This window comes from Sparus aurata, chromosome 5 (genome assembly GCF_900880675.1).
Source record: "Sparus aurata chromosome 5, fSpaAur1.1, whole genome shotgun sequence".
Taxonomy (NCBI): Eukaryota; Metazoa; Chordata; class Actinopteri; order Spariformes; family Sparidae; genus Sparus; species Sparus aurata.
In genome coordinates, this window is record NC_044191.1 from 2111767 (window position 1) to 2132442 (window position 20676).

At 38.6% G+C, this 20676-nt stretch overlaps 1 protein-coding gene across 4 annotated transcripts in view; it reads right to left on the reverse strand.

Annotated features, from left to right (window-relative positions):
• Positions 1 to 20676, reverse strand: part of sh3glb2a (SH3-domain GRB2-like endophilin B2a) — a 26383-nt gene continuing 5707 nt past the window's right edge. For 2 of the 4 annotated variants that reach the window (XM_030418193.1, XM_030418191.1), the window contains 10 exons: positions 20080 to 20208; positions 18274 to 18407; positions 17841 to 17933; positions 17691 to 17702; positions 15569 to 15631; positions 13820 to 13843; positions 12492 to 12581; positions 9891 to 9991; positions 7549 to 7750; positions 1 to 3219 (listed from right to left, as the gene is read on the reverse strand). In XM_030418193.1, coding sequence (XP_030274053.1) covers positions 3112 to 3219; positions 7549 to 7750; positions 9891 to 9991; positions 12492 to 12581; positions 13820 to 13843; positions 15569 to 15631; positions 17691 to 17702; positions 17841 to 17933; positions 18274 to 18407; positions 20080 to 20208 — 956 coding nt within the window. In that variant the 3' untranslated portion in view covers positions 1 to 3111. The remainder of the gene's footprint in view (positions 3220 to 7548; positions 7751 to 9890; positions 9992 to 12491; positions 12582 to 13819; positions 13844 to 15568; positions 15632 to 17690; positions 17703 to 17840; positions 17934 to 18273; positions 18408 to 20079; positions 20209 to 20676) is intronic. The other 2 variants (XM_030418194.1, XM_030418192.1) reach the window with 1 other exon arrangement.

Here is a 20676-nt window from a genome sequence, read left to right on the forward strand (position 1 = left end):
TAAATCTGACTTTTTATTAAATCCCAAATATTTCACTCATCCAGCTTGGTTAAGTAACAGGCAATCCAATCTTGATAAAATCATAATACAAGATGAGGTACAACAGAATCACAACAGCAGTAATAAAAGCAATTTGAAAAAAGAGAAAAGGATCCCAGAACATTTGTGACATGAGCACAGGAGCGCTGTAGACATGATGTGGACTACATTCATCTGCCAACAACAACTATCAGACCTCATTCTCACCTGCCTCTCTCACTGACTGCAAGTGATAAAACAATTAGCCTGAGTCTCATGTTGACTCAGATCTATGCTGCTGGGAGATTTTTGTATTTCCAAACTTTGTCCACATTTTACAAAAACAGACAGACTACATGCATGTACATACTGGATGTAGGAGAGCACATTAGTTCTTGTGCAAACATTTTGGTGCAGCAGATCTCACACAAACAGACTTAGCTACATCATACTTTTATACATACACACATGTCCAGCAGGACAGGCTGCTAGCTGTAGCACATGCAGCACAAAGACTGAAGACACTTTAAAATAGCAACAGACATAACAGCAACAAACCGGAATGTCATGAAAACACTCGAGGGTAAACCAAAGTCACACAAACACACGTGATAGAAGGAGTTACAGTCTTGCATGCCTTATGTGGTGTATATTAAAACTCTGGACACTTCACTGTTGTGAAGAGCACATTCTCTGGTTTGCAAAAGATGGCCTTTGGAGTTCATTCCTGTCCTCATGTTTATTTGCTGTGTAGGTGCTCATGTTGTTCAGATGGACATCTTCAAAGTCATTGGAGGCCCCCTAAAAAAATGTATCAATCAAGCAGAACGGTTGCGAGTTATATTCCCTCCAAGTGTCCTTAAAATAACAGGAGGTACATTCATTTCGATAAGCAGTTAAGGCAAATCTGCTTCCCAGGAGTTAGGATGATAGAAGAGCCATAAAAAACTTTATTTGCTGTTTAATAGTTATTGTTCTTCAGTGGAAGGTGTCTGTCATACACACAAAAAAAGGTTAAAACAGTGACTTTAAAGCAACAATATGTAACTACTTTTTTCTTAGAACAACAGCTTCAAAAGTATGTACAGAGGCCCAGGGTTCGAGTCCGACTGTGGTGTGTGTGTTGCTGCATGTCAAGCCCTGAGCTACATTACGGAACTTATATCCCCATAGAGTACAGCTAGGCCTTTCTCTGTAGAAGCACTGAGACTTTGGAACAGGCTACCTTTTAAAATAAGGACAGCAGAATCTCTTCAGATTTTCGGAGCACGGCGGTAGAGTGTATGTGTTTACAACGCTATCATGGCAGCTTTGAACTGGCGGGAGGAGGTTTACAAGGACGGTGCTGGAAGGGACACTAAAACTGGAGCTGGGCGAGCAGGTGATGGAACAGAGCTCAGTAGCCTCTATGGACATCGGGACAGAGATCAAGAGACCGGAGGAAACTAAGAGTCTCAGACAAGGTTTTAGACTGTCTTTTGGTTGTTGAAGACAACATCTCTAAATAAAAGGCTGCAGACACACAGTGAACAGGACTTGTTGCTGTTGAAGTAATATTAGGTGGTGGCTAGGTTGAGACTAAGACTAGGTTATGTCTTGTGTCAGCCTATTTTGACAGAGGTTTCACCAGAGTTTCAGATTACATTACATGCTGTTACTGTTACCGAGTTGTGTGCAGCGCTTGTGCAAACTTTGACTGTCGCATGGCAAAAATGGTTGTGTTGCAACCTTCAAACAATGGGGGCACCAAATCGCATGTAATACGAATAACTACATAATGTTGCTTTAAGTATTTTAATTACAAGTAAATTTTCCATCAAATTCTGTTACATAAGTTCAACTGTAATGTCACATTATAGGCAACGTTCTTGTTGAGCCAACGTGTACAATTAAATAACCAGATGTGTATTGTGAATGCATTACGTTATGTTAAGGTATAAAGGTATTATACATCACATTACACATTATGATAAGGTATAAAATTGTATGTTCCCTTTCGCTTTATATTTTATAACTGGATATAGTTATTTCAGTTTATTCCCGCTGACTCATCATATCAGATGGAAAATGTACATGTAAAAACGTTTTTATTTTGAGTGTATCTAATACTTTCACTATGAATACAACACACTGATGCAATACATGAAATGCAATTCTCTTCATGTCATATTGGAAGACATAGAACATCTTTTATTTATATTTATGGATCTAAAATAAACTATAATGTTGCATGAATAGCTTTCCTCGTCCATGGCTAGTAATTACAGGAAATCTCATGTCATGTCATATGTCAACACAACATAATGACCCGTCTGTCATGATGTGGTCACAATTATTTGTGATCTCTTTGCCCACATTTGTTTAAACTTTTTCAATGTGGGTTATCTGTGATACAGAAATGAATTGTACTTAGTGACTTAACTTAAAGACAAGACTTTAGCGAGTAGAATGAAAGAGGCCTTGTTATTGCATGCCTGTTTTATCTGTACTGCTGCCTTCTGAAGACAAACTCATCAATTATTTCCCCACTCAGAGACAGATCAGTGCAACATATACTTGTAACATTGAGACACAATTCAACAGAAATAACACAAGACATTTCTGGACATCATGGTGAATTCACATTTTAGAGGCACACGCAAATCTTGGATCTGTGTTCATCAGAGTTCGGCAAAACATTTATGAACAAAGGCAGATTTAGGAGAAAAATAGAGACACTTATAATTGTAATTAAATAAACAACATCATTTGGTTATAAATCCCTCTTAAACGCAGCTAAACTTTATACACTGGAACCTTTGGGATGCACAACCATAAATAGGAAAAAAATATAATCACGTAAAGAAATCTAAAAAGAGCATTGACCATCCCCCTCACTGTAACATGTCTCCATATCACTGCTGTCAGTGTCATGTGAATATATTTATTCATTGTGTTCTGAGAAGCACATGGGTGAGTTTGCTAATGCTTACTGTGGAGGAGTGCCACTGAAGGTTACAAGTTAGTGTAGGAGTGTGAAATGAATTTCAGTCAAAGACATATCCTCATGGCTTTAGTAGTACCCACTCACACTCATGCATGCATGTATGTTCTTTAGCTGAGAAGCTCCAGGTATGTGACAGGCACTTTTCCTTTCTGGTTTCCTCTCTCTCCAACCAGCCAGTCAGAGTCCATTCCCGGCACTGTGTAAACTGTAATGAGCTGTAGCACAGAGGACATACACACTTTTAAGTCCAATATTAAAAATGTAAAGTTAAAGCAAAAGGGTAAAAGAGACTTTAAGACTAAACAAAAATATAAAAACAAGGACAGCAACTTCACAAACCAAGATTATGGCCTCTTAATTCATAGCGCAGATGCGTGTGCTGGTGGATAGACAGGCAACAATCACGCAGCGGGATTTCCCACGCTGGATTCAAAGTCTAATGAAAGTAATGTATGTAGCTGTACTTTACTGTTCTGTTGGTCCCAGTTGAACAATAAAAACACCAGTCCACTGTCTGTTATAATACAGTGGTATTACAGATGATGTTTCTTTACACTCACCAATAATCTTTGGCTGAAACGGACACCAGCAACAGAGAACCCATTAGCTAGAAATCAGATACACTTTTCATTTCAGCAGGCACCAAATTAAATATTAATCAACTGCAACTGATCCAACTTCATGTTTGTCATTTTAACTAGCAGCAGAGGTAGCTGGGTGTGGGAAGATAAGGACTGAAGCTTAATTTTTGGACCATTGGTCCTTTAAAATGACAAGGTTTTACCTATAGTCATGGTTAAAAGTTTCCATCCACTTGTAAAGAACATGTACAGAATGGCAGTCTTCAGTTCCAATGATTTGTACAGCTCTCATTTTTCTGTGATGAATGAGTGGAACACAAACTACTTTAAAATTATTCATGAAGTTTGGTTCAGTATTGAATTTATTGTGGGTCTTCCGAAAATGTGACCAAATCTGCTGGGTCAAAAAAATATACATACAGCAACTTCAATTTTGGTGATTATACTGGACCCATTTTAATAGGGCTTGTTTGATACAGCCACTAGCCACAAACACTACAATGGGAAAGTCTAAAGACTTCAGCATTGATCTGAAGTGGCTCATATTGATTTGAACAAGTCATGAATGTCACTTGGAGCCATTTCAAAGCAGTTACAGGTCCAAAGATCAACTGTACAAACAACTGTTAAGTATTTGTGCATGGCACAGTTGTGTCACTGCCATGATCAGGAAGAAAACACAAATGATCACCCACTGCTGCAATGAATTAGAAGCTGCTGGAAGACAGCTGTCAGTGTCCACAGCCATCAACATGACTGAGAGGCTGTTCGAAAGAAAACCTTGCTCCAGACGTGGCACCTTAAAGCTTGACTGTAGTTTGCTGCTGATCACATGGACAAAGAAAAAACCTTCTGGAAGAAAACTCTGTGGTCACATGAAACAGAAACTGGGTTGTTTGACCACAATGAGCATCAATATGTTCAGAGGAGAGAAGGTTAGGCCTTTACCCCAAGAACACTAGACAGCGGCAACAAAAGGCTGGGAAAGTTGAGGAATGCTCCAAAAAAACCTGTTAGGAATAGGGCTGCATGATTCTGGAAAAAATGTGAATCACGATTTTTTTTGCTTAGAATTGAGATCACAATTCTCTGGCACAATTTTTTCACAAAATGTTTATTGCACTGATGAGTAAAAAAAACCTTGTAGTATGGCAGAGGCATACTACTATGCCTCTGCCAAAGCAATGTTTTTTTTTGTTTTGTTCAAGTTCAATCATTGGATGAGAAATTATTTTTTACATAAGAAAAAAAAAATTAGTCTCCAAGATGAGAGGGCATCCTTTTATCCCTCATGTTGTACAGTGTTTATTTGGGCCGTATCTTTGGCTAGGTGATATGTGATAGCTGCTGTGATCGGCTTTCTTAAACGGAGGCGTAATATTCCTCACATAAACATGTGACGTGACATGAAGCCCGAACAGTTGACAACGAATTTGTCTTCAAAATAAAAGCTTTACATTGCACCCCATTGGAGTTTAGAACTGGGTTCTTAGCGGGGGGCTTTTAATTTGAAAGTAGCGACCGTTTCTAGCTTGCGCTACAACAACAAGCTAACACAACGAAACAGCTAGAGATCCAGGAGAAGCTAGCATCTCCTGAATTTCAGCGGCTGTCCAGCTGCTCATAAAGCAGGCGAGGCGGAAATAAGTGTACCCTCCGAGGCGGCAAATCGGCGGACCTAAACAGACCCTCAATTTGCCGCCCTCTGTCTAAAACCGCGGACCTAGCCACCCAAAGGACGGGCAGATTGGCAGCTTGCTGCCCCGTCTAAAAACGGCCTCTCACTCACTCCTTCCAAACACTCAACTGCAGGCGGGCTTCCTCCACTGAATAACAGGTTGAGGGAGGAGGCAGCGGCAGTGCTGCGTTTGGGGGCGCTTCAAAAAATCCAGGAAGAAAATAGGAGCATTTGTTTGTGATTCAGCTCGAGATATAAAATGCTTCAGAATCGCCATGTGTAGAAATAAGATCACGTGTATGTGTGAATCGAGATCGCGATTTTTAAACGATTTTTAAACGATTTTTAAACGATTTTTAAACAATTTTTCGTGCAGCTCTAGTTAGGAACATTGCACAGGTGAACAGGTTAAAAGGAGCATCCCTGAAAGGCTCAGTCGTTCACAGGCAAGGATGGGGCGAGGTTCACCACTTTGCAAACAACTACTTGAGCAAATAGTTTTACAGTTTAAGAACATTGTTTCTCGACGTATAATTCCAACGAATTTAGGGATTTCATCATCTACAGTCCATAATATTATCAACAGATTGAGAGAATCTGGAGAAATCTCTGCACATAAGCGGCAAGGCCAAAAACCAATATTGAATGCCTTGACCTTCGATCCCTCAGAGGGCACTGCATTAAAAACCGACGTCATTCTGTCAAGGATATACCGAGGGGTTCAGGAACACTTGTAAATGGAAAACCATTGTCAGTTAACACAGTTTGTGTTACATCTACAAATGCAAGTTAAAACTCTACCATGCAAAGCGAAAGCCCTATATCAACAAAACCCAGAATTGCCGCCGGCTACTGTTGGGCTCATCTGAGATGGACTGACGAACAGTGGAAAAGTGTGCTGTGGTCTGACGAATCCAAAATTCAAATTGTTTTTGGAAATCATGGATGTTGTGTCCGTGAAAAGGACCATCCAGATTGTTATCAGCGCAAAGTTCAAAAGCCAGCATCTGTGATGGTATGGGGGTGTGTTAGTGCCCATGGCATCATGGGTAACTTGTGCATCTGTGAAGGCGCCATATATGCTGAAAGGTACATACAGGTTTTGGAACAACATATGCTGCCATCAGAGCAATGTCTTTTTCAGGGACGTCCCCTCTTATTTCAGCAAGACATTGCCGAGCCAAAATCTGCACGTGTTACAAAAATGTGGATTCATAGTAAAAGAGTGCGGGTACTATACTGGCCTGACTGCCACTCAGAACTGTCTCCCACTGAAAATGTGTGGTGCATTATGAAGCACAAATACTACAGCGTAGACCCCAGACTGTTGAGCAACTGAGGTCACAAATCAAGCAAGAACGGCAAAGAATTCCATCTATAAAGCTTCAACAATTACTGTCCTCAGTTCCTAAACACTTACTGAGTGTTGTTCAAAGGAAAGGTGATGTAACACAGCGCTAAACATGCCCCTGTGCCAGCTTTTTGGAACATGTTGCAGGCATCAAATTCAAAATGAGTGAATATTTCCCAAAAAAATAAAGTTTATCAGTTTGAACATTAAATATCTTGTCTTTAAAGTGTTCAATTAAATATACTGCAAGTTAAAAAGGCTTTGCAAATCATTGTATTCTGTTTAAGTTCTACACAATATCCCCACTTCAGTGGAATTAGGGTTTGTAGTAAAGGAATGGGAATGGAATCAATCAGGCTAGAATGAAGGTTTTGCAATGTCGAGTCCTAACTTAAGACCCATCGAGAACATGTGGACTGTACTGACGAAAGAAGGAGGGCTATCAAAAGCACCTAACTGAAGTGAAAATGGCCAAGGGACAAGTAAGCAAATGTTAGAAATACTGTATGTATATTTTTGACCTAGCCTAGCAGTATAGTCACATTTATGGAAGAAACATAATAAATGTAGATTTGAACCAAATTACATGAATGTTTTTGTGACAAAGTAGTTTGTGTTCCACTCATTCATGGCAGAAAAATGAGAGCTGTAGAACTCATTAGAACTGAAGACTGCCATAGTATACGTGTTCTTAACAAGTGGATGGAAACTTTTGACCACGGCTGTATGTATTACTTTGCTCGTTGTTAATAAAAGAAAGAGTGGAGGTAAAAGGTTTGATAGAGGAGATTCTCTCACCCATCCTAACCCTAACCCATCCATCCAATCATTTTAATATTAGTGTCCCCAGAGTTCTCAATAACCAGAACACTGCTAACTTAATCTGTGTTTCCTCAAGTAAAGGGGAGTGTGCCAAAAGTCAATAATACCTTACCTCATCAGCTAAAAGAGAGAGCTCACTGGAGTCAGCAGCATCATAATCGTAAAGGACTTTGGCCTTGCGGGTTCCTGTAGCTGGTGCCTGTACTTCCTCAATCTTCAGTGTGTCCGTTTCCACAGGGCTGCTAACGCCTTCTGATGCAGAGCCAGCAGTAGCCACAGGGTGAGTGGAATTCAGTGCAAAAGCATTGGGAAGCCTGAGGGAAAGCAGACACATGTGATACATACTTTTAAAAGGAATCATATAAAAATGACACAAAAACAAAACCAAAAATATCCAGAGTCATACTTCCAGTCCATCTACACTTTGACATAAAACCACCTATTCCTGTTCCTAATGCATTCAAAGTAACCTTTAAAGTCTGGTCAGTAAAATAGAGTCAAACACATTTTGGCCCTATCTCAATTGTGGCAGTGAAACAACAAGTGCAAAGTAGAAGGTCTCCAAGGTTTCCTTGTGCAACAATGTCCAATTTGGTGTTTAATATTTAATAGGTATTTCAAATAATTGGCAAGCAGGCAAATTGTTGGACAGAATATACATACAAAGGGAAAGATTAATAGCATCAGCAAAAACATCAGGCAGTTACTGAGGACAAATCCAAGTTTGTTTCTTTCCCATAAGTCCCATATTATGCTAAGTAAAACATTTACATGGTTTTTTTTAAAGAGTAGGGGGACTGAAACAGGACTGAGGGGAGAAAGAGGGGGGAAGATACAGTTTTATAATCAAACACAGAATGCTGACGTGTACATGGGCCAAGTTAGATACAAAGGGACCCTGAGCATTGTCTGTCACCAGCCATGTTTCCACATCAGCTCTGCTGGTGTTTGTTTGGCAACCATGGCATTGCTTAGGAAGATGACTATATAGTTGTGACATCTTAACCTTACAGAGCTCATTACAGTAGTCCTTGCTACTCATTTGAAGGCAGTGTGTGAATACAGGCAGTGTGCATTTCTCTGTGGATTGAGTGTGTTGATACTTCTCAGTATTTATATAGCACCGAGGCCTGCTTTATAATGAAAAGACACAGGCATCTAACTCTCTACAATATAGGACCTTTAATGTTGTATTCATAACAAGAAATTCATCACATATAAAATATCTGGGATATTCAATATATGTGCATCTATGCCTGTATTATATAGATCAGCACCAGGAGGGCAACTCTCACTTTCCTCAGTCAATCATCATAAATAATAAATAAACTGGAGTAAATTACCAAAATCTTAACATTACATTTAATACTTTTTAATACTTATATTTTTTTACATTGTTGATGCCACTTAGAAGCTTTTCTAGAGTACATACATTATGTCATGTAAAACTTTATTCCTTTCCTTGTATTTATCATTTTAAAAAGAGCCATAGCCTACAACTGCTGTTGTCATTTGACATTTCATTCCAGTCAAAATGCATTCAAACTGGTCCCGAAGTAAAGGGATATTCCGGTATAAATTTAATCAATGGTCTAGCACACGTGGAGCTGTGTTAGACTCCCTCTCGAGAGATAAAGTTTGCAGACCGCTAGCTAACGTAGTTTTATCAACCTCAGAAACGACCGCACGACAACAATACATTGCAGTAAATGGGTCCAAATATAAAACTGCCATCAAAAAGCCACAAATAATGCTCAGAACAGCACCAAACTTCAGCAACATAAGAAACAGGGTCCCAGCACATATTTCGAGGCATCAAACATTTGATATAGTTGCCGAAGTTTGGTGCTGTTCTGAGCATTATTTGTGGCTTTTTGATGGCAGTTTTATATTTGGACCCATTTACTGCAATGCATTGTTGACGTGCGGTCGTTTCTGAGGATGCTAAAACTACGTTAGCTAGCGGTCTGCAAACTTGATCTCTCGAGAGGGAGTCTAACACAGTTTCATGGTGTGTTAGACCGTGGATTAAATTTATACTGGAATATCTCTTTAAGGCTCTGGTTTGAGTTGTTCATGGTACACCATACTCTGTTATCCATACAGGGACATCCTGAGGCTTAAAATATGGGGTTAGGTTAGGGTTACACAAACTACTGCACCAACTTAATGAATTTCTGTTTCATATGTTTTGGAGCAATCATATTTTAGATGATGATTAATCAGTCCTGATGTAGTTGATAACATCCTCAACTGAAAGGGTAAGGGTTGGAATACAGCTTGTACTGTGCATTTGCAGACCTGTAACTTGTAGAACTAAAACACTGTTATTCAGTAGCTTGATACTATCACACGGTAGAAGCCTTTTTTTTTCCACTGCATGCTGTATGAAGACACTGCTGCCCCTTGTAAAGCCACACCATCTCCTCGTGATATCTCTCATCGGGCTCTCACCTTCCCAGCTCTTTCTGTAGCTCTTGCATGTGGTGATGACACCGTTTATAGTAAGCTGCTTGGGCCTCCACAAACTCATGCAGGCAGCGCAAGTGGTTCACCTGCAGAGAAGCAACAACACAACAGTCACTCTCAAAGAAATACTGATTTGTAAGCTCATCAAGTAAACGTAGCAATACCACAATATATGTTGTATCATACATAGCATATTGTATTTAATGATTATGATTATTGATGCAGTAATGTGGAAGTGGCCTTTTCCACAATCCACAGTATTCTATAAATAATCAAGTCCGAAAACCTTGTATTCTTTTACCAAATGTCAGTATTGTAAGAATACTGTCTTAAAGCAGTTCATATTTTAAATTAGTTAGTTAAAAACACTCTAATGGGGCGCCGTTTTAGCTCAGTTGGTAGAGCAGGCGTCCCATGTACAGAGGCTCTGTCCTCGCTGCAGCAGACCCGGGTTCGACACCCGGTCTGGGTGCTGCGTGTCACTCCCTCTCTCTCTCACTCTGTTTCTTGTCCAAGTCTTCAACTGTCCTATAACTATCCAGTAACAGACAGCTAAAAGGCAGGACTCACTCTACATAAACCCCTCCTGTAAAAATAGCAGAGATGGGTGCTCAGGTAGTTGAGTGGTTAGAGCGCATGCCACAAACGCAGTGGACCCCGGTTTGAATCCAGCCGGAGGACCTGTACTGCATGTCCCATCTCTCTCCCCTTTCTGGTCTATCCCCTCCCCTTTCTGATCTATCCACAGTGTCTCTCAACCCCTCCACAAAACTGTGGACAAGCTTAAGAGCAGCTTCAGCAACAGACTCATTCAACCCCGCTGCCTTAAGGAACAGCACAGAAATCATTCCTACCTGGTGCCATCAGACTTTACATCGCTCACACATAATTTATTGAGCTTTAAATTATTATCACTGTAAATAAAACCGAACCTTATCCTCTTGCACCTTATGTTCCACTTACCTTTACTCCTCGATACAACCAACTGACCAACCAACTGACCAACCAACCAACCAACCAACAAACCAACCAACCGACCAACTGACCAACCAACCAACCAACCAACCAACCGACCAACCGACCAACTGACCAACAAACCAACCAACCAACCAACCAACCGACCAACTGAACAACCAACCAACCAACCAACTAACCAACAAACCAACAAACCAACCAACCGACCAACTGACCAACCAACTGACCAACCAACCGACCAACCAACCAACAAACCAACCAACCGACCAACTGACCAACCAGCCACCTAGCCAACCAACCATTTCCTTTTCTCTGATGATCATCATAAATCCTAATAATCCAAATTAAACTTTTGGTGTTGGGAAGAGGAGATTTGAATCCTGTGTAGAAGTTTGAGTTGAACTGTTTGCCTTGTGTTGCAGACAGTCAAGTTTTTTGCGCTCTTCCAGGCTCCTCCAAATCATCATCTTTTCTATGTTAAGCTCTCTTTCCCATGTTTCCTTTAGGTTGGAAGTGTTTGTAGCGTCATACTCTTTGTAAAAACAGCTTATAGAGTTACCCCACTGTGAAAAGCTGCCTTTCAGAAGTAGAGATACTGTCATTGTCAAGGACTGTAGTGTCCTTCTTAACAAAATCTCTTACATTCAAGTAACGGAATGAATCCTGTTTCTGAATATTGTATTTTCTGATTAGTTCTCAAACGGACATCAAAGTGGGTCACACCAATAAGTCATATAGATGGGAGATCCCTTTAATTGCCCAAACCCTAAAGCCATTATCCATTATTCCGGGTGAGAAATCAAGGTTACCACATTATGGGAGTGAAACCAGAAGTAATATAATCGTCTAACAGTCTGCCATGCTTTAACAGTCGAGGCTAAAAGGGTGGTTACAGGCCAGTTTCAAGGATCTAAGGTAGCTCATAATTATTAATTTTTTTAAAGGGGAATTTGTACCTGGCACTCTCTATATCAGACCAAAGAGATGCAGGATTATGCACCCAGTCAGATATAACATGCAATAAGATGATAATTTTGAATGTCTGCGAGGTCAAGACCTCCCTTCGAGCATAAGTGACACAGTATAGCCATTTTTTCCAGCCCATATGAACTCTTGTCTTATCTTAAAGTTGCAGTATATCCAGTTCCCTGCACGACACAGTAAAACAGGTCTTACAGAGCGTTTCACTGAGCTGTTGCCACCTTTTTTTTAATCAAAATAGATACTGATAAATTCTCAGATTCAAATAAAAAAATAAATTACACTGAAAATGATTTTCAAAATATATTGTATGATGTAATAATCTTGTACGTTCAATGAATTATATTATTCACTCCACATTGCCTATTCATGCCGTCTCAACTAAATATCACTGAATACAGAATCTTATCTTACAGTTTCAAATAAAAGCGAATGCACCATAAACCACAGTGAAATAGTGAAAACCCTTCTGAATTTGACTTTAGGGCAGTGAACAGCCTGATTTTCTGAACATCTGACCCACTATTACAAAATAATTAATAAAGGGATTAAATATAGCCACCACGAATGCAACCTGGAACAGTGTGTGTGTGTGTGACAGAGGTGGTGGATGGGGTATGGCTCACATACATGTGTGCTACTGATGCCTTCCAAAAGCAGCCGTGTAACCTCTGCTTGTCGATCAAACTCTGTCTGGGCCACTCGGAGCTCATGTTCAGCCTGAAAAAACAGGAGAAATAATAGTGACATTTTTCCTACATAAACCTAAGGACAGTTGTCATCGCCGATATCAGTTGATATAGATATTATGTTGCCTGATAGGCACTGATATAAAAAAAACATTTTTTTTTTATTTTTAGAAATTATAATCCAGAAAGGATGCCTGGGGTAATGTATAAGTATGAAATTCCCAGTGAAGTTTATTGTTTCAGTGCACTGGTGTCATTGTAGACAGAAAAAAAGACAAAAAAAACATTTTAAACTCTTGAACATCCTGTATCCATTACATATCTTTGCCACAAGCAAAGATTAATCGATATCAAAAATGTTTACTTCTTAGTATTGGTCTTCCTGAGTCCAAAGTCTTGATTCAATCCTGCATGCTTAAAGATAATGACTGGTAATAAATATGAAATCCTCCATAACCCTCAAAATGTGATGTAATTTATACCAAGTATCTTCAGTATCAAAAGTACAAGTACAAGTAAACTATATATACTTATATTTTCAAGTATGTACTTTATATATTGTATACTGTGGGTCAACCCATTGTCAACCTGGCAAATTACGTTTTTTTGTGTTCTTTTTTTTAAGTCAAATTCTTTGTTTTTTATCTGACTGCCAAAAAAATATAATAAAAAAAAAATAATAAAATAATTAAAAAAAAAACACAACTTTGGCTCTGATACTGCATGTAGTCCACATAGGACCTCAAAAACAAAGTTATCAAATAAAGGTAGTAGAGTAAAAGTACAGTATCTTCCTCCAAAATATAGTGGAGTAAAAGTATACATTCACAGAAAGTGGAAATACTCAAGTAGTGTACCACTGCATCAACATTGTACTTAGGGACAGTACTTGAATGCAAGTCACATTCCATCACTGGTTGTTTGTATTACTGAATTGTTTGCACACTATACAGTGCTATGTACAGAACAGTGCGTCTTGCAAGAGTAAAAACTGATTGTTAGGAGAAATGGATCCAAAGAGTGGGAACCAAGATGTCAGTGCACTTCAAACAAAGTGCTTGTCAGAATGTCTTTCTATTCTGAAAATCTCTTAGCAACGATCTAAGTATGTGTTGTTATCCTCTTACAGCTCATTGCTCTAGGAGTAGTCTGCAAGTATTGCCAAATAAAACAGACAAGTTGGTTTGAGTTCTTTGAAGTACACAATGACTTAATCTTGGAGACCAAACAGTAGGACGAAGTTCACAACCACAACATTGCTGTACTTACTTTTTCCACTTCCTCACTCCAAAGCTGACACAAAACATGCAGAAAAACGAGGAAGAGAGAAATACAAGTTATGACATGGATACCCTCGAGGGCCGTGACTGATGTGATATGTCACCTGCTTACTCAATTATGGTATGAAAATGTAGTTTAATCCATGGAGGAACAAATCATCAGTAGTAGTAAATGTTAAAAGCTTGTCTGTAAGTTCCTCAAGACATGAATAAACCAGATCCAGGTGGAACAGAGAAAGAACATGGGTATCAAGAAATATAAACTGAAGAAGTATGAACAACAGGAGAAAATGAAAAGAGGAACTTGAGGCTCGGAGGATGGGGTCACAAACTATGTAACAGGAGCAGACATACCACTATAACGTCACTCACTGGTTTGTGGGCTACTGTTTTGAAGCCAAGTCAGGTGACAAATTTCTCAATTCCTTACATACAATCAAACAGAAACCAATGCAAAAACGTGTCGGTTTAAGACACTTCTGCATTTGCTTTACTCATTTGTCTCTGAGGTTACATCCACTTCTTTATTAGACTCTATGGACAGAGCTTAACAAATATAACATAACCACATAGGACAACATTTAAGGCTTTTTAAGTGCTACAGTTTAAAAGAAAAAACTATGAAAAAATGTTAAGACTCTCTCCACAGCAGAAGGAAGGCATTTTTTAGGCTAGGCAATATTTTCTAAATTAATTACAATATTACAAAATATTGTCATTTTTCAAGTATCAAAATGTTTATCCATGCACCAAACCACATACACATGCAAAATCACCTCTGAAACTATCCAAATATAATCAAAATGTCAAATGAAATGAAATTTCTAATGTGATGTGAGACAATACATCTCATTTTTGTTTGTTTATTTGTTTGTTTATTTGGTCTGTCTGGTTTTAAAGGCTGCATTACAGTAAAGTGATGTCATTATCTGAGGTAACCAGACTGCTCTACTTGTTCTAATACTTGCCTTTACCCACTTCTATCCACATTACTGATGATTATTGATCAAAAATGTTATTGTGTTAATATTTTGTAAAGTTATTGTAAGTTATATTGTATATTTTAGACTTAAATGTTTGAAATTTGATGTTGTGGTCCATGTGCCTTTGAGAAGATTTCAGAATATTACGATTTATATTGTGTATTATCACACAGCCTTAAAATATTAAAATTCTATTTTAAGGCTATGTGGCCCAGCCCTGTTTCTACTCCGGAACCTTGTGACTACGTAATTGGGTGTGGATGCAGGTGCAACAAAGCACACTTCTGACCACACCCAATAGGTGTCAGTGCTGACACAGGAGAGTCACAGAGCACTGAGCTTGTGGGCTTGTTATCAAAGTAGACCGACATTAATCATGGCTATCTAATAGCATACCCCGAGTTCATCATCAACATTCTTAACAGGTGACGAAACCTCCAGACTAACCATTAATGAAGTACAGGTTCATAGCTACCCACAATAAGTGACTAGTACAGTGTGATGCAATACATGTACCTGGAATTGTCTCAAGGCCGTCTGAAGAACCATAATATAAAGTTAAGTGATTTCCCACCCACTCAGATAACCTGTCAGAGCCACACTGTAGAGACTCAAGTTTAAAAAGTAGTCTGTTGTCTGTTGACCAATATGTACATAGAATATGACATGGTTATGGGTAAATTATGACATGGTTATTTTGAAGTGGTGATTGTACATGTCAAGCTGTGTGAAGTAAAGCAAAACTATCTCCTTACCGCAGAGGCACTGGCAGAAAGCACATAGTTGCGTGGTCTGGTCTCGTGAAAATCTGGAGCCATCTACAGAAACAATAAGGTTATATAACATTCATACTATTGTGCACTCAATGTTTACATGCCAACCATACTTCAGCAAACATTATGCATCAAGAATGCAGACAAATCAATCAGAAAGCACTGCAGAAGTGAATGACGATGAAGAAAACAGTACAGATTACTGTGAAATTGGCAATTTCTGCATTCGAATCAGTGATAATTCAGTTTTTTTCCTTTTCTATTAATAATTTGGTTATATTAGACATAAATATGATATCAATGTATGGCCTGTCGCCAAGATCTTGCTCACTGGGGGGAAATGCTGGGTAAATTAGTAATTAAAGAGTATGTTCTGAACCTGCTCCAATTGAAAGGTGTCATGAGATAACTTTTGCCGTAAATCAGAGCCATATAAATAAAATGTGCTTGACATGTATTCAAATCAAACTTATGTCTGTCGTGTCCATCCACAATATCGAGATTCATACAGACAAAAACCTGTTTGAAAACAAAGTTGAATTTTTTAACCTCTGTAATTAAAAAAAAGAAATTAAATACATGTCATTCTCTGCCAAATGTATGATTGGAATCGTGGTTGATAATTAATAACCACCAGCACATTAGGTGTGTCTGAACAGGAAAGGCGTAGAGAGGTGATGTAACACAACGGTATGTAAACATCCCCTCATGCACCAGTGAAACTAGTGACTAATCTTGAGCTTTATTGTCAGGCAGCTGTAGCTTATCATGCCCATGCTAACATGCAGTCAGACTGCAAAAGTCTGACTTTGTCAGCTGGCATAATGTCTGATTTTGACACCTTCATACTGAAAATGAAAGTTCTGATGTAAGGCAGACTTTTTTTAAATTCTGTTCAACAGTGCAACAAAAACAAGTTTCAAGAAAAGAAGAAAGGCTTTAACTGTGCTAGTATTACGACATCATAATGATTTGAGGAAGGAACATTATTAACATTATTAATAAGGACCTGTTTCAGGCATATGACTGTTTGAACTTGTACTTGGTACAAACAAGTTTGCAAACAGATTTTTGTGCAGAATTAAAAAACAATGTGGAGAGAAAGTCGGCACTATGACTGTCAAGCCACCTGCTAGCACAGCAGCAGCATGTTGTCAGTCTGAAGACTTGTAAGGTCCCAGAATGACTGAATCTGTTGCTCTGTCAGTTTACCAATGAAGTCGAACTATAATGAAATAAGTTCAACCGAGCTAGAAGGCGTATATCTGATCAACATTGTTGCTCTGTGTTGGTTTCGTGTGGGCGTACTGTTTGCAGCATGTGTCATTCAGACGGTTTTGAGAATGAGTTTGTGTGTGTGTGTGTGTTTTGTTTTGTTAGCAAACGGCCTTGCAGATATCTAAAAGATTAGCAAGTTCCAAAAAACGAACTCCCATGACAATATTCAGGTACACCATGCATGCCAGGCTGGGTGATGGAGCACAGTATTTCAGACTGTTTTTGAAATATTGCTAATTCATAAACCAAATCAAAACAGTGCTGTTGTAATGTAATCTCTGCATGAAGTCAATGTTCAATATACGTGTGCATTTTTAAAATTCATGCTTAAATGAATGATTACAACCAAATAAAGTTGACTTGAACAAAGAGATCTGAGCAGATAACACTGCACAGATCTCTTTGGAATTCATTGATACAAATTTTATTATACCTTTCCCCAATTCTTAGTTTTTTGCCGAGGCATTAACAAAATTGTGATGCAAGAGGTAAATGAACCATCTACAGTAAAAAAAGAAACACTGGCTACTTGCAGAAATGTCTGCAGATGTCCAATATCTGGAATTAGAAATCTCAACTGTAAGCCAAAAATTTTGCCGAACATGGTCAAATGACAATTTCCAATCATACTGTAGGTTCAAGTTTTCTTTGCAAAGAGTCAACTTCAGTTCTTTTTTCAGTCAATTGCTTTGCTTTTTGTTAACTGAAACTAACTGTTTCTTGCCACCAATAACTGAAAGTAATTGAAAGCAAAGGACAGGAAAAAAAACTGAGTGTGTGCATCATACCGAAAGTCTTTGAAAACAATCTTTACAGTAATACTCACTTCGCCCTCGCACTGCAGAGGTTATGAATATGAGCACAGTTAGTCATGATAACAGTATCCCCAGCACCACCAAAGTTGTATCACAGTAGACTGGTTATTGGAATGAATTCAGGGATAGGGCTGTGGTTTTTGAGGCACAAAAAGACTCACCGCAGCCTTCGCCTCAGCCACCTTAGCCTTCTTCAGACGTGTTTTACAGGCATCCAGGTCCAGACGAAGATTCTCCAAGAGGCGCCGTTCTTTCTAAATTACACACAATACAACAATGAGGAAGCATTCAATTCACTCTGGTGGTTAACTTCACAGCGTGCTTTTACTCTCACTCATTATTCAGGGTTTTACTTATGGGCTGTAAAATAGGAAATCAGTAATTACACATATTTTGGGTTACGTATGTCTTACAGCATGAGGAAAGAAGCGCCACACCTGAAATCGTTTCATTTTTGTCATGTTTTATTATTTACTCATCCATTTATATAATTGTGTAAGTGGCATAAAGGGACAACAACTTTATTGTACAATTCCGGTTGTATAATAATAACCACATTGAATCTCAAATCTCAAATTGGTGCATTAAACTCACTGAAATGGTCCTCCAGTCTCCTTCCAGAAAATTCCTGAGTGGGGTAAGAAAGCTGATAGCTGACGTCTGAAGGAACTCCCTCTCTGCAGCTCCTAATCTCCTCTCACATTCCCCCACCTCTATCAAAGTACTCCCTGTAGGAAACATGTCAGATCTATTCACCACATATCAAATCCCACATTTTTACCCAAAATTAAAAGTAGGCCTGTATGTTTTTCTTTTTACCTGTGGTACTATCTACTATCTACACTATCAGTTGCCATAGAGATATCTGCCCTCCCTTGAATATAATAGATCCCCTGTTTGGGGTGCTCAAAGCATCAAAAAGAAATAATGGAAAAATGTCAGTAATTAACAGCGGTAATTTCTGTTTCCAAAAATCATGACAGTTCAGATAATCCACAGACCTTGTTTTAAATAGTTTCATGTAGGACCTATTTTATTTCTACCAAACTACATCCAATAGCCAACCGTGTAACCATGCAGAAGCAAGCGTGCATCTACTCATGGAGGAGAGGCTCACGCTCTTGATGAAACTGCTCACATAATAGTCTTTGCTGATAAGATCAAGATGTTGTCAGTTTTTTGGCACTCATGGACTTTCCAATCTTTAATTGAAAGCCAAGTTACTGGGGCATAACAACAGAACAGGAAGTCTGTGATTTGTTATTCATGAAACAAAATCACTTGCCCAAAAGTATGCAATAGAATTCAAAGAGATTGTTCCTAAAGTTGGGGAGACAAAGACTTAACCTATTACATATCGAATGGTTCAATGTTTTTCTATTTTTTTGCATAGTTAATCAGATTCTAAACTTAGGATGCTACTGCTTGTAGCAGTTTAGTTTCCAGTTTGTTCTTTACTGGGAAATTGTTGCAGTGTGTACCCAGGGCTTTCCATAGATCTCAAAGCAGAAGTAGAATATTTATTAAAATGTATCTGGATTAGTATCCAGACAACAATCCAGAAAATTCAGTTAATTGACTGTTAATTCCACAAAAAGTGAATTGCTTGCAGGCTGTCAGTGTTTGGCGAAACCTGTGTAAGCTCATTCATCAAACTACAACTGCAGAGATGAGGTAGTTATAATTATTCCCTTGTTATAACTTTTTCATTTAGCGGATCTTATGTGATAGTAGACCTGATCATGTTTGTTTTTTCACTGTTGGTTGGTCAAACAAGCTACTCAAAAATATTACATTACAGGGTTTTATGATCACCTATGACACCGCTGTCCCTGATTTCCCCATAATGACTGCTTTCTACATGAAGTTCCAACAACTGCATGTGTGTAGGCTACCACAGAGGATTACTGGTACCTGTGAATGTGAACTGTGTCATGAAGTCATATTTCTACCACTGGCTAGAGTTTGTCACTGTTGCACTTTACTACCATCTACTGGATTTTTAGATGTATGGTACTTTATACTGGTGAGGACAAATACATCGTCTCCAAGCCTTAACTTAACTTAATAAATAAATACATTCATTCATTCATTCATTCATTCATTCATTTTAGAGACAAAAAGTCATATCTCAGTAATTAGCCTTCCTCTGACCAAACAAACAAATGATTTAGCTGGAAAATTCTAAAGGGAACAGCATGATAAAAAATTCAGCAGAAAAACGTAGGAACCAATTTCTATCTGACATTGTAATCAGTTAGTGGATACACCATCAAACAACTGACTATTAGCATCATAAGGTTTTGGCGTCACTTTTGGGGGACTGTCATGTCGGCCATCTCTATATATAGTCAATGTTTTGACCCCTTGAAGCTTACTTATAAGTGGTAGCATACTAACCATATGGAGTTCCTGGACCGAACTCTTTTGCTGCGTCCTGCATATATTGACCCAGCAGCTCTCCATTGGTGATTCTGGATGGGGCCTTCCTGTCCAACTTTTCATACAGAAACTCCTCAATTCTGGCACCTACAGAGAAAGTTCAGAAGACGATTAATTTATGGCACAGCTGGGAAACAAAGAAGCAATTGGAACTTTTAGTTCCTCATGCTGATGAAATGAAGAGTAGAACAAAAAATAAGAACTCTCTCTACTGTCTCTTGACTCTCTCCAGCAGCTTATGTTGACATAAAAGAGCTGTGTAGTTTGTAGTCCTTAAACCTGGAAATCTGGTGGTATTTTTGTACATCCGATTCCCTCGTCTCAGAGTCTATCAATTGGTTTTTAGTTAATATTAACTGAAATAAGGTCTGTGGTTGCCCCAGGCTTAAAGTATTTATAGGTTTTGTTCAATGTAAAATTCATCATTAAATGTCTCACAGCTACATTTTAAAGCTCTTAGATTTGTCAACAACGGTAGTTGCTAACAGTGTCTAAATGAGACTACAGAGGTTGTTGGGGACATTAAACGTCCTCACAATGAACACGTTTAATTGA